We start from the raw sequence: 14,796 nt of genomic DNA on the forward strand, positions 1-14,796 counted from the left end.
CCCCTCTTCCACCACCTGTTGTGCTCGTTTTTGGAACTCTTTGGGGAGGTGTCCGATGAAATGTTGCATCTCATCCCAATGAGCCCTGTCGTATCTCGCTAGGAGTGCTTGCGAGTTGGCAATGCGCCACTGATTTGCCGCTTGTGCTGCAACCCTTTTCCCTGCTGCATCAAATTTGCGGCTCTCCTTGTCCGGAGGTGGTGCGTCGCCTGATGTATGCGAGTTGGCTCTCTTACGAGCTGCCCCCACAACTACAGAATCCGGTGTCAGTTGTGATGTTATAAAAGCAGGGTCTGTGGGCGGTGCCTTATATTTTTTCTCCACCCTTGGAGTTATGGCTCTGCTTTTAACTGGCTCCTGAAATATCTGTTTGGAGTGTCTTAGCATTCCTGGGAGCATGGGAAGGCTTTGATAATGGCTATGGGTGGAGGACAGGGTGTTAAAGAGGAAGTCATCCTCAATAGGCTCCGAATGTAGCGACACATTATGGAATTCTGCTGCCCTAGCTACCACCTGTGCATATGATGTACTGTCCTCAGGTGGTGACGGTTTAGTTGGGTACGACTCTGGGCTATTGTCCGATACCGGGGCGTCGTAGAGATCCCATGCATCCGGGTCATCCTGGCTCATTGTGGTATGAGCTGGGGAGTGTGTTAATGGTGGAGTTTGTGCCGGTGATGCATGAGTTGATGGTGGTGGTGAGGGTGGTGGAGTGACCTTTTTTACCCCTTTTGCTTGTGGTTGCTTGTCTCCTTGCTGGAAGTCAAGTTTCCTCTTCCTCTTGATTGGGGGAAGAGTGCTGATCTTCCCTGTATCCTTCTGAATAAAGATCCGCTTTTGCGTGTGATCTGGCTCTAATGTTTGTAATTCCTCCTCAAATCTATGTTTTTTTAGTTGAGAGGACATTCCTTGTTCCTCTGAGTAGGAACCAGTTTTCGGTTTGGTTGCCGGGTGTTTCGGCACCGAAACCGTGTCTTTGGATTTTTTCGGCTCCGAAAAGATCTTTTTCCGTTTCGGTGTCGTGCTGTCTCGGTGCCGACCACCTTCGGTGCCGGTGAGTTGAGCAACTTCGGTGCCGCTGTCTCGGTGTCGACCCCTTTCTGCACCACTCTCTCGGGCCCGAGATTGCTGCGTGCCTGTGTCTCGACCGGAGTCGGACGACTTTGACACGAGCTCGCCCTTTTTCGGTGCCGATGGACGGTCACCTACTTTCCGGGTTAAGCCATGGCCTGTTGGCGGTGGCGTTCCCTGGGCTTTGTCAGTCTTTTCGTGTGATTTTTGTTTCGACGTCTTACTCACGGTTGGTTGATCTTCGACGTCGAATTCTTCGGAATCCGACTCGTGGATGGAGAAAGTTTCTTCTTCCTCCTCCTTGAACCGTTATTGTCCTGTCGGCGTGGATACCATCTGCAACCTCCTGGCTCTTCGGTCTCTGAGCGTTTTTCTCGACCGAAACGCACGACAGGCTTCGCACGTATCCTCCTTGTGCTCGGGGGACAGGCACAAGTTACAGACCAAATGTTGATCCGTATACGGATACTTATTGTGGCATTTAGGACAGAATCGGAACGGGGTCCGTTCCATCAGTCTCGATGTTGCACGCGGTCGGGCCGACCAGGCCCCGACGGGGGATCGAAATTACCCTGAAGGGTCACCGGAGCTCTTCAACGTTCGGTGTCGATTTGTCCTAACTATCTCGATACCGAACGAAACAATACCGACAATTTTTTTCCGAGATTCTGACTAACTTTCCGACCCGAAACACGGAGTGAAAAGGAACACGTCCGAACCCGATGGCGGAAAAAAAAAAATCTAAGATGGAGTCGACGCCCATGCGCAATGGAACCAAAGTAGGAGGAGTCCCTCGGTCTCGTGACTCGAAAAGACTTCTTCGAAGAAAAACAACTTGTAACACTCCGAGCCCAACACCAGACGGCGGACTATGCGGCGGACTATGCACAGCATGTGTATCTGCACAGCATGTGTATCTGCAGCTACACATGCCACCGAACATATAGTTTTCTATAAAAAAAAACCTATTGGCCTTGAGTAAGTCTTTGAGTGTGTGTTCCTCATTTATTGCCTGTGTGTGTACAACAAATGCTTAACACTACCCTCTGATAAGCCTACTGCTCGACCACACTACCACAAAATAGAGCATTAGAATTATCTAATTGTGCCACTAACTTACCACTAAGGGGAACCCTTGGACTCTGTGCATGCAATTTCTTACTTTGAAATAGTATATACAGAGCCAACTCCCTACACCATCCTCGATGGCCAACCAGCTGCATGGCCTGCTTTGTGGTCCTGAGCTGAGGACAAAGCTGCAAGAGTGTGAATTTAGGGCAGCGCAGCAAGTCAAGCTGAATTACTCAAGATTTTTTAAGCCACTCAGTCATGCAAGATGGCCTTGCGTAGCTTCATTATGACGCAAAGGGGCTCATAAACATGCCACTAAGGGCCATATGTATGAAAAGTTTGCACTGCCTTTGGGTCTTTTTTTTTTTTTTTTACGCAAAAGCGTTGCAAACTTAACTCCATATTTATATTTTGATGCTTGACCCATCTAGCATCAAAATATCAGAGTTAGCGTCATTTTTTGGGAGCGCCAACCCAACTTTGTTGTTTTGCGACAATGATATGCAAGATAGGTACTCCCTTCCAAAAAATTATGCTAGCCCTCTAGTTCCATATTTACCTCCAAGTGCAAAAACGACGCACACTAAGGAAGCGGAACCAAACAAATTATTCAAAGGCCGATTTGCATCTCAGTTTAATGCCTGGTCAGACCAGGTGTTAAAGTGATGGTGGGAACAGTTCCATGGGTAAACAAAGTTCAACCACCATGGTGTCACTATTTTGGGCACAGAGAGGCCCGCCCCAACCCCGTGCATTACCACCACCGACATCACAGGGAAACTACAAGCGGAGGGAGCCCATCCTCTGTAAGTATACGTACTTGTCTGTTGTGTGCCACTGGGGGCCTCTTAAATGGGGCCCCCTGACTGGTACTGGTTCTGTTGGAGTTCTCCTGGGTACAGAGGTCTCCTGTGTTGGACATTGTGGTAGTGCTACAGGCTCCTGTCTATTCTTAGACAGACGTCACTATATGGCTGCTTGTGTGACCAGAAATTGACGCTAGGCTGACTAGCTGCAGATTTTTTGCCGGTAATCTGTCTAGCGTCATTTGTGACACACTAGTGGCATTTTCTATAAACGCCATCCATCACCGGCTAGCACAATTTGTTTTACGCTAGCCATTGCTTAGCGCCATTGTGCGTCATTTTTAGGGTAGAGTCTGCGTGTCGCTTGAAAGACGCTGTAGTAGTTTGAAAATGGCTCGGAGCCCCTCCCATTTCACGTCAGGGTCTTTCATTGGTTCGTGGGCTTGCCTTTTAAAATCTGCTTGCTTTCATTAGTGGAAGGCATATATAAGCCATGCCTTTTCCGGTGGTTAGCCCTCCTCGAGCGCAGCGACCAAGTACTGAAAGCATACGAGGCTCGCAGTTTTCCATCCGGTTTGTGGACTACTTTTTCTCTTTTTTCGCAGCTCGATCTTGCCTGTTTAGCAGCACGATCACGCTCGTCCCCCCCCCCATTTAATGAGGCAAGAAAAGTCTGGTTGGGAGTTTACAACTGCTAATAGTTCTAACTCGGAGAAATGCTTGCTTAAATAGGGCACATGGATGGCGCTAAGGAATGACGGTAGCTCGCATTAAAAATGTTGACACATCTGCGCTAGTGCAGTTGTGCGTCATTTTTCATAAATGTGGGCCTTAGTTTGGCAGGTGCGCCTCGTCATGGCGCACTGGATCCAGCACCTAAAAACCAGCAGGTGTTGTGCTCGGCAGCAGCAGTCGCCTGCAACTCCTCCCCTACCAACACCAACACCCTCTTAGAAAGTAAAACACCAATCATTTCTTCCTGAACATGAAAAAGATGTTGTGTACAAACATCTGTATTCTTTGCTCGTATGGTAATTCTGTCTCTTTGCTTTAGTAAAAATGTAGGCATAGCCTAGATGGCTCTAAAATACTTCTACAATGATTTCTTGATGTCTGGGCTTTGTTAAGTTTACATTTCAAGGTAGTAAAAATACTCTTTTGTTGAGTTATCTCAATATTCTTTACTGGCTTAGACACAAAAATACCAGCTATGCCGGTAAAATGCTGAGCACGGAAACCATGCTTTCTCAGCAGTCTAAAACTACTTCAAGGGGTAACTATTTCATTTTCATTTGACAGTTTTACAGATGGACATTTTAAGGCAGAAACACGGACAGAGCCTACTTCCGCAATAAGATGGCGGCTTTTAAGCTGTGCACATGCCCAAGTGGGTCTCATCCTAAAACCAGTAAGGTCAAGGCACCAGATCCCTTTTTAACACATTGGTTCACAGTCACTACACTTTCACATGGTTAATGCTTCATAAATATAAATTAACAAATGAATTAATACAATATATTATATATATATATATATATATATATAAGTGAACCTAGGGAAAGGTTTTGCAGCAACACTCTAAGCTCTCTAAACTCGTAAGAACTTTCAGTAAACAGTCAAGCAGCCGAGGAGAGGTGACCGGTCCTCCTTCCCCCAGAGGACACAGTGAAATGATCATATTAGAAAACACCAAAGACGAGTGTCTCTTCGATTGAGACAGCCCAAAGACGAGTGTCTCTTCGATTCAGACAGCCCAAAGACGAGCCACTTAGGCACAGTGAGTGGGGCTCAGGCACCAGAGGAGATGGGCTCCTGGTTCAACAAGGGCCACTGCGCGCAGGACACCTTCGTCCAGCCTAGAGTGAGCTGCAGCATCAGAGCATCAACGATGGAGACCAGTAACGCACCGAAGGGTTATTTAAGTGCCTGTTGTGTCGAGATGCATTGGGAGGAGGCTGTCAGTGGCCCCTTCATCTCCATCTCCTCGGCTCTCGTTCGTCCCCTGCTTCTTGACAGGTCTGTCCAGCCCTTAAAGAGATAAAACAGAACAGTCACTAAGGCTTTCAGCACAGAACGTCAAGAAATAGAGCACCAGCCAAAGTGCACAAACACATTAGCGAGCAATGAACCTTGTTACACTATTGTGGTGCAATCCTAGCTAAAATATCTACTTCCCGCTACACAGCCCTTGCATTCCCAGCTCGTGGTACAACCTTAGGCGATAATGTCCCACTCCCCAATTTTCAAGTTGGAGGCCATTAATAGGATGAATATGTTCGAACCTATGAATGGTCTTGGAGTCCAAATCTCAGCAGAATAGCGGGCATATTTATAGGGATTTGGTGTAGGGCAGCGCCTCGACTCTTCTTGCTGCGCTGGCCTATGTCAATGTGTAAGGGCAGGAATGCAGCACATTTACAAAATACGGTGCATTCCGGTCCTTTCCCCCTGAGCTGATGAACAATTTGGTGCCTAGCGCCAACGCTGGCACCCTTGCACCATGGAGCAAGAGTGAAGGCACTGCATGCAGGATTGGTTTTGTGCAGGAAGGGACACCTTCCTGCACAAAAACAATCCTCCGAGGCTTTTTCCTCTTTCTATGTGTGCTGCAGAATGCGAGAGAGGAAAAAAAATAAAAAGAGAAATTAAACTATTTCACCTCCTTACCCCTGCTCTTGGGTGGTGAAGGGTTTGGCGCTGCCCCAGGTTTACGTGATTAAATAAAGCTGGGGCAGTGTCAAAATCCATGGGTGTTGTGTGAGAAAACCCACCACAGCGCCGTGGAATGCATCCCAGGCACACAGTAAGGCAACACAGCGAATTGCGCTGCTTTGTCTTACTCCACATCTATGAGGCCATGAAATGCCACGCAAAGTGACTTTGCGTGGCCTCAGATACGGTTGAAAGGTTTGCGCTCGGGGAGCATCAAAGTGACGCTGCAGTGGCACCAGCCTCTCATAAATATGCCCCTGGGAATACAAAGGGGTCCATCCTGGTCTCCAGATCTGTGGCACAACCACAGCACCCCTCTGCTGCTGCAACTGGTTGACACACTTCTGTGTGATCTAATCGTGCAGCGGCACGAGTGTGAATGAAAACAAGTGGGGAGACTGCGCCATTCTGGCATCAGCACCAAACATTGTGACGTGAAATACAAAAATAAGATAATGGCAATAGGCCCAGTGCGGTGCCTGGAACCAGCATATTTTACCACCACCCTGACCCCCCCCCCCACAAGTGAGACAGTCAGTCAACCAGCAGAACAAAGCGTGCAGCTCATACAAGTTCTTCGGCTTGGCTTTTTCTTAAATAGTCAAGTTCAGTTTTGAAATTCTGCTCTTTCAGTAGGACCACAGTTTAAATCCCACTTGTGGGTGATACAACAGAAGGATCACCTTAGTTAGATCCACTCTCCTCCTGAGACCTCGAGAATCAGACCACACTCTGCTACAACTTCTTTTTATACGTTGGCCACTCTGTGATGGAAGGACACACACTCACTTTAATCTAAATATCCACATTTAGGGTCATATTTATCATGTAGTTGCATCGCACATGCACCACGCAACGGGGTGCACATGCAACAGAATTACTAAGTGTAATTTATCAAGCTACACAAGGCCACCTTGCGTGGCCATTAGTGGCTTTATTAATCTGGAATAACACAATGCAGTGCAACTCGCTGCGATGTGTTACTGTGCCCCAGGGAGGCATTCCATGGGTGGTGTGTAGGTTTTCCCAAACAACACCCATGCATTTTGATGTATTCCCAGATTTGACATAGGAAGCCTGGGGATGTGCCAAAACTGCTTCGCCTCCCCAGGTGAGGCATAACAAGGCAAAATATGTTTATTTCTCCTTGTTTTTTCAACTTTCTATGTGTGCTGCATACTTCGCAGGAAAAGTGTGGCACAATATTTAGAGCGGCAGACCCAGATGCAGTGATCTGGCCCGGGACCAGGGTTCAATTCCCACCTCGGCGGGTCTTGGGCTCAATTCCCTTGGACCGGATAATTCTCATCTCGGTGCCTAATCTAATTAATGGGTCCCACTCTAACTCTGGGCAATAGCTTGTTTAATCTCCACAACGGTCCTGACAGCGCTTGGATGCATGGCTTCACCCTGGGGGTTACCCAGGAGTGGGTGCCTCACAGGGAAAAGCCAGGAGGGGTTCCACAGCGGTATGCGTACAGCACCTTGAGACTCTAACGGGTGAGTAGTGCGCTATACAAGTGCGAAATTTACGTTTACTGCATGGCTGTTTAATAAATATGCCTCTTAATTTAGGATGGGCGGACTCTTTTTTGCTGAAGTTCTTCTCTACGTTTTTGCAAAATTCCTTCTCTTGACAGTTGACAGCTTTTTATTATGTAACAGTGTCACCTGTGACCCCCAAGTGCACCTGAAAAAAGTCAAGGCAGAGGTCAGTCTTGGTTCAGGTGTGGCTTGTGTGGAGCCAAGTCACTCCCTTATGCTATTTCCCTGTAACTGAATGACCAGTCACCATGTTATGTGATGTTTCACACAGTATCAGGTCAGCTCAGCTCTCGAGAGACCATGACCAAACCAAAATGATTTAACAGCGGCAGACGAATAGCATGCGGCATGGCCATTGGTGTTTGTACAGGGTTGTCATTTCCGAAGCCGGAGCCTTTGGGGCTATAGAAACTCTGCCCAGCTCCCCCTTTATGGATTCCTAACAAGCCCACTTACAGCGACTGATCGGCCCATTCTGTCGGCAGCACCAGCAGATCGGAATGAAGAGTGCGGATGGCCCCATGGCAGCAAGTGAGACGGTCAACTCAAAGTGGGCTGGTTTTTCATATGCACGGAAATCTGCAAAGATTAAACAGAAGTGACTTTTAAAGCAGTATTTTATTATGACATTAAGACAGGCATTCTGTGATCAGATTTTGAGAAAACCCTAACACATGAGACCACATGCACAGGAGTCCTAACCGGTGAACTTAGACCACCAGATACCTGCTCCATAACCTCACACCTGACCAATCAGAGCCCTCTGAGATCCCACGACACTGCCATGTCCCTTCTGCACCCGAGTAACCTGGGCAACCAGCCCAGATGCCCCAAGTGAAGGGCAGATGAAGTACTTGAGTCAGCTCCCCTGTTGGGACCTGATAGGCTGAAGGCCAGAACTTTGGTTTCCACATATGAGTGCGGCAGGATGACCTCCACCCAAGTAAAAGTTCCTATCCACACAGCAGACACAGGTTGACTAAAGTTTTGTGTGAGCGCTGGCGCAACACTAACAGTGGTCCTGCGTGCAAAAGGTTATATGAAAATTTAAGTTGACGTGAATGGAGCATAGAAAAAGCTAAATTCACCATGGAATGCCCTCCCCTGCAATACTTGAAGGGGACAGAACAGGGCGGTAATAGGGCAAACACCTCCAGGTAGTCACAGAATGCCAGACTGACTAAGTAACTGAGACCTGGCTTCGAGTGAGATTCTAGCACCGAAGGAAAATAGGGGCAAACAGGGGAAAACAAGGGGCAAGAGAAATACTTAGGCTACCCATAGATGGCTGTCATCACATAGACATTTTTACTGGAGGGTGGTTTAAGAACCCTGGCACAACACTAAGGGGCAGATTAATGACGAGTGGCACTGCACCCAGAGCAGTGCCACTTTGTTTGCGCCCATTAGCGCCCCCCCAAACACCACCATGGCAGCGCTGTATTTATATAGGGCGCACCCTGGCAGTAGTTAGGGTGACTAACGTCATAATGTTTTATGCTAGTCCGGCGCTTTGCAGGTCAAAAATGATGACGCCAATCTTGCAAAGCACCCAGAGGCCCCTTGCAATGAATGGGAGCCTCTTTCCAACGCCTGCACTCAGCAGGCGTTAAAAAATGCAGATAAAAATGGCGCCCCATGCACGCAGCGTTGCAGATTTCCTCGTAGCGCTGCATGAAGCTCAGTGAGGCTGGGTCTCTACTTCGCCATATAGATCAAGTTTAGGTTGAAAATAATTAGCTATTCGAGTCAATTCTGTTTTTTATTTAACATAAGAGACACTTCTCCAATTTCCTGCAACTTCTATTTATTACGGCTCCATACCTCAAAGCACACCAGCGTTTCTTTAGGTTTCAATAACATTCATGTGACTATCGGACAGGCAATGTAAAAAAAAAATAGTTTATTTCAGTTGCTCTTTTGTTTCATTGACCTTTGTGGAGAACAGTTTAAGAGACGCCCCCCTCACAGTGGCACCGATCTCACAAGCGCGTGTGTGAAATACCCAGAAAGAACTAGACGCACTAAGGCGCACGTGGCAGAGAGATGTGGGCGAGCTAGAGGGAGCTGGATGGACAGAAGCCTTACAATTCCCCAAACAAATGTCGATTAAAGCCAGAAATGAATGAATACAGATACAAATATTACAGAGTTTACTACTCCAGAACATAACTACACACTATAGGAAAGATCACGGACTCGTGTCGAGGGCATTGTGGGCTAGAGGGAACATTATACCACACACTGTGGGAGTGCCCAAAGATGATCAAAGTCTGGGAGGAGGTGCCTCAGCGCCTAGAGGCGACCCCTGGAATAGGGAGCACTGCTGGGAATGTGGCCAGACACGGAGGCCAACTCATATCAAAGCGCACTGATACACCTAGGGCTCCTCCTAGCCAACAGAGAGAGAGCACGTAGACGGGGAGCAGTGGGACCCCCTGGAATGGAAGAGTGGGCAGAAGAGATGGACATAAGCAGGAAGCAAGAGAGAGAGATATGTAAAGACTCAAAACGTTCGATAAAGCATGGAAAGGATGGATCAATGCTTCTGGTATCTGAGCAGGGGAAGAAGGGGGAGGGGGAAGAGGGTAAAGTGGCCCAGTTAAGCTTCGTATATTTAAATAAAATCAATAATATATATTTTTTTTTAAAGCATGGCAATCCCTAGATGGACACTTACTTGGCAGCATTCTGTAACACAATCAAATCTCCACATCTCATGAATGAGTTCAACCCCCAAACAGCTTATGGCTGTGGGTGATCAATATGTAAGGGGCATTTACAACAGTAACCAGCTGTTGCGGCTGGACTTTTGTCCCTCTTCCTGTGATGCTCTTTCTGGTCAGTTTTGTATTAGAAATGAAGGTAAAATCCTCCAATAGCCCCACATATAAAAGGGGGCTTGGCAAGGGCAGACAAGGGGTAGATTCATGAGGAGGGAGTTTGACGGGGGGAATAGTATGATGTTGTGTCCCAATATAAGCAAAATGGATTAAAGACCTGTGAAGTATTTTTTAAAGATCTTGGTGCAAGCCTGTCTGAATGCACAGAAGTCTCCGGGCTTCATGCGTGATCAAATTCTGAACTTACATGGAGGGCCACTGGCATTATGAGATTGTGCGGCTGCGGCAATTTCTGCATAATTATAGATTTGCCACATTTGCACATAATCCATCACCTGCCGCATAATCTGCAGATTTTACCCCAAAAAATTGTTTCTAGCTCAAACAGTTCAAAAGTTGCTAAAAATGCAGCAACACAGGTTGCCGTGCAGTGGAAAGCTCTTTGCAGAAGTGGACGGATCACCTTTCTGTTGATTATTGCTACATTTGGTGTTAATCTGGTATTAATGAAGTGCAACCAATGCCCAGGCAGTTTTACCAAGTTTAAAAATGGCAAAATAATGAAGTAATATTATTACAAAATGTGCCAAATGTTTTCTTGCCGAATAATTTACTCAACCATGCTACATAATTTGGCCCTCTCCTGCCGCATAATTCAGGTATACACCATGGGAAACAGCCTAAACAACGATTCCCTAACGACTACATGCGTTGTCCACGAAAGCGGAACAACACTTTCGTGAACAACGACTCTGTTTTTCTCTGCCTTAACCATGCATGTTCGGTGTTCAGGACATGCGTGGTTAAGGCAGAGAAAAACAGAGTCAGGATTAGGAGAGGACGTGGTCAGGTAAGTGGCGCTGGGTAAGGGATGGGGGGTAGTTTTAGGGGCTGGGGTAGTTTTAGTTTTCAGGGCAGGGGTGGGGGGTCAGGCTAATTTCAGTTTTTAGGCGTGGGTTGGGGGCTCGGGGTAGTTTAAATTTTAGGGGTGGCGTGGGGCGTCGTGCTAGTTTTAGGGGTGGGGATCCGGGATCAGGAGAGGATGCAGTCTTGTAAGTGAGGCTGGGGCAGGCTTGGGGATATTTTTAGGGGCGGGTTGGGGGTAGTTTTCGTTTTTAGGGGTGGGGGGGTCGGGTAGTTGTAGGGGTGGAGTCGGGATAGTTTTTGTTTTTAGGGGTGGGAGGTCAGGGTAAATTTAGTTTTTAGGGATGGAGGTGGGGGTCGTTTACGTTTTAGGGGCGTGGGTAATTTTAGTTTCTAGGGGTGTGGGTGGGGGTAGTTTTAGGTTTAGGGGCGGCGGTGGGGGTAGTTTTAGTTTTAGGGGTGGGTTGGGGTAGTTTTAGTTTTAGGGGCAGCAGTGGGGGTAGTTTTAGTTTTAGGGGTGGGTTGGGGTCGTATTGTTTTAGGGGCGGGGTGGTGTGTCGGGAGGTGTCAGAGGGGTCACATGCTGGAACCACACATGCAGTGCCACACATTCCTTTACCAAGCATGCCTTTAGAACTAAAAATCGTTGTAAAAGCATTTGTGTTGACAACGCGGTTGTTGTTCCGACTGCGTTGTTCAGGCATGCGTTGTTCCGTCCTATATTCGATTCTCCTTTACAGGAATGACTTATTCACAGATATATCCAAGCTACATCCGGGGCAGCTGAGGGAAGCCCCACCCATGACAACAACATCTCAAGATCATTTTAAAAATTTCAAATATTCATCTCTTACTGGCACTTACCAAAAATGAAATAGAAGAGCAGTGTAAGCCAGGAACCCACCACTGCAACCAGGCGCATGATGGGAAGTAATTTGTCCAGAACACCTAAGAAAAAACGAGAGTATCACAGCAGAGTTAAAGACAAGAGCGACAGTCAGTATCACAGCAGAGAGTTAAAGACAGGACCGACAGTCAGTATCACAGCAGAGAGTTAAAGACAAGACCGACAGTCAGTATCACAACAGAGAGTTAAAGACAAGACCGACAGTCAGTATCACAGCAGAGAGTTAAAGACAAGACCGACAGTCAGTATCACAGCAGAGAGTTAAAGACAAGACCGACAGTCAGTATCACAGCAGAGAGTTAAAGACAAGACCGACAGTCAGTATCACAGCAGAGAGTTAAAGACAAGACCGACAGTCAGTATCACAGCAGAGAGTTAAAGACAGGACCGACAGTCAGTATCACAACACAGTTAAAGACAGGACCGACAGTCAGTATCACAGCAGAGAGTTAAAGACAAGACCGACATTCAGTATCACAGCAGAGAGTTAAAGACAAGACCGACAGTCAGTATCACAGCAGAGAGTTAAAGACAAGACCGACAGTCAGTATCACAACAAAGTTAAAGACAAGACCGACAGTCAGTATCACAACAAAGTTAAAGACAAGACCGACAGTCAGTATCACAGCAGAGCGTTAAAGACAAGGCCGACAGTCAGTATCACAGCAGAGAGTTAAAGACAGGACCGACAGTCAGTATCACAACACAGTTAAAGACAGGACCGACAGTCAGTATCACAGCAGAGAGTTAAAGACAAGACCGACATTCAGTATCACAGCAGAGAGTTAAAGACAAGACCGACAGTCAGTATCACAACAAAGTTAAAGACAAGACCGACAGTCAGTATCACAACAAAGTTAAAGACAAGACCGACAGTCAGTATCACAGCAGACAGTTAAAGGCAAGACTGACAGTCAGTATCACAGCAGACAGTTAAAGGCAAGACTGACAGTCAGTATCACAGCAGAGTTAATGACAAGGTTGACAGTCAGTATCACAGCAGAGTTAAAGACAAGACCGACAGTCAGTATCACAACGAGTTAAAGACAAGACCAACACTTAGTATCAAAGCAGAGAGTTAAAGACAAGACCGACAGTCAGTATCACAGCAGAGAGTTAAAGACAAAACCAACAGTCAGTATCACAACAGAGTTAAAGACAAGACCGACAGTCAGTATCACAGCAGAGAGTTAAAGACAAGACCGACAGTCAGTATCACAACAGAGTTAAAGACAAGACCGACAGTCAGTATCACAGCAGAGAGTTAAAGACAAGACCAACAGTCAGTATCACAACAGAGTTAAAGACAAGACCGACAGTATCACAACAGAGTTAAAGACAATACCGACAGTCAGTATCACAGCAGAGAGTTAAAGACAAGACCGACAGTCAGTATCACAACAGAGTTAAAGACAAGACCGACAGTCAGTATCACAGCAGAGAGTTAAAGACAAGACCATCTGTCTTGTCTTTAACTCTGTGATACTCACCCTGTGATCTGTGATCTGCTCTGCTAAGCTACCATTATCTATCAGCCTAAGCTGCTAGACACCCTATACACTAATAAGGGATAACTGGGCCTGGTGCAAGGTGCAAGTACCCCTTGGTACTCACTACAAGCCAGGCCAGCCTCCTACAGTCTCTCCAACTCCTCTGAAGTGAAGGCAGGGGCCCTTTCCCCGGTCACACGGGCCATGGTAGTTTCCAGACACAGGTCACAGCAGCACATGCAGTGTAGGTCCTCTCCTATGGAAGGTCAGGTAGCAAGTGAGGAATATGATAGAAAATGGCTGTCACGTCCGTGGCGGTGCATACCGATACCGCTGGCGTAGATCACCATTGGCCACTGTACCCCACAGAGCCCAATGTTAACCAATGAGGAGTTGCACAGCAGTTCCCCACCGCCTCCAGCAACGGCGCACAACGTCAGCGGCATTACCTCACTTCCACCTGTCCCTCCACACAGGACAAGCGGATGCCATTTCAGGGAGGGGGGGAGGGAGTAGGCCACTGAATAATGCTTCGTCACAGGAGATATTAGCACATACTGGACAAATCACAATGACCCATTGTAGGAGGCTGGACTGGCTTGTAGTGAGTACCTAGGGGTACTTGCACTTTGCACCAGGCCCAGTTATCCCTTATTAGTGTATAGGGTGTCTAGCAGCTTAGGCTGATAGATAATGGTAGCTTAGCAGAGCAGCTTAGGCTGAACTAGGAGACGTGTGAAGCTACTACAGTACCACTTAGTGTCATATGCACAATATCATAAGAAAACACAATACACAGTTATACTAAAAATAAAGGTACTTTATTTTTATGACAATATGCCAAGGTATCTTAGAGTGTACCCTCAGTGAGAGGATAGGAAATATACACAAGATATATATACACAATAGCAAAAATATGCAGTATAGTCTTAGAAAACAGTGCAAACAATGTATAGTTACAATAGGATGCAATGGGGAAACATAGGGATAGGGGCAACACAAACCATATACTCCAGAAGTGGAATGCGAACCACGAATGGACCCCAAACCTATGTGACCTTGTAGAGGGTCGCTGGGACTATTAGAAAATAGTGAGAGTTAGCAAAATAACCCTCCCCAAGACCCTGAAAAGTGAGTGCAAAGTGCACTAAAGTTCCCCTAAGGACAAAATAGTCGTGTTAGAGGGAAAATGCAAGGAAAACACAAATCAGCAATGCAACAACGATGGATTCCTGACTGAGGGTACCTGTGGAACAAGGGGACCAAGTCCAAAAGTCACAAGCAGCTCGGAGATGGGCAGATGCCCAAGAAATGCCAGCGGTTGGTGCAAAGAAGCTCTTACTAGGCTGAAGAACTGTGAATACTGCAGGAACGACAAGGGCTAGAGACTTCCCCTTTGGAGGATGGATCCCACACGCCTTGGAGAGTCGTGCAGAAGTGTTTTCCCGCCGGATGGACGCCAACAAGCCTTGCTACACGCAAATCGT

General features: G+C 47.0%; 1 protein-coding gene across 1 annotated transcript in view; it reads right to left on the reverse strand.

Annotated features, from left to right (window-relative positions):
* Positions 1 to 4,104: 4,104 nt before the first annotated feature.
* The window catches only part of LOC138281240 (uncharacterized), a 128,714-nt gene continuing 118,022 nt past the window's right edge, over positions 4,105 to 14,796 (reverse strand). The window contains exons 14-16 of the mRNA XM_069219561.1: positions 11,777 to 11,860; positions 7,662 to 7,784; positions 4,105 to 4,976 (exon numbers count right to left, since the gene is read on the reverse strand). Of these exons, the coding sequence (XP_069075662.1) occupies positions 4,867 to 4,976; positions 7,662 to 7,784; positions 11,777 to 11,860 (317 nt within the window). The 3' untranslated portion in view covers positions 4,105 to 4,866. The remainder of the gene's footprint in view (positions 4,977 to 7,661; positions 7,785 to 11,776; positions 11,861 to 14,796) is intronic.

This window comes from Pleurodeles waltl, unplaced genomic scaffold (assembly GCF_031143425.1).
Source record: "Pleurodeles waltl isolate 20211129_DDA unplaced genomic scaffold, aPleWal1.hap1.20221129 scaffold_73, whole genome shotgun sequence".
In the NCBI taxonomy this organism is placed as follows: Eukaryota; Metazoa; Chordata; class Amphibia; order Caudata; family Salamandridae; genus Pleurodeles; species Pleurodeles waltl.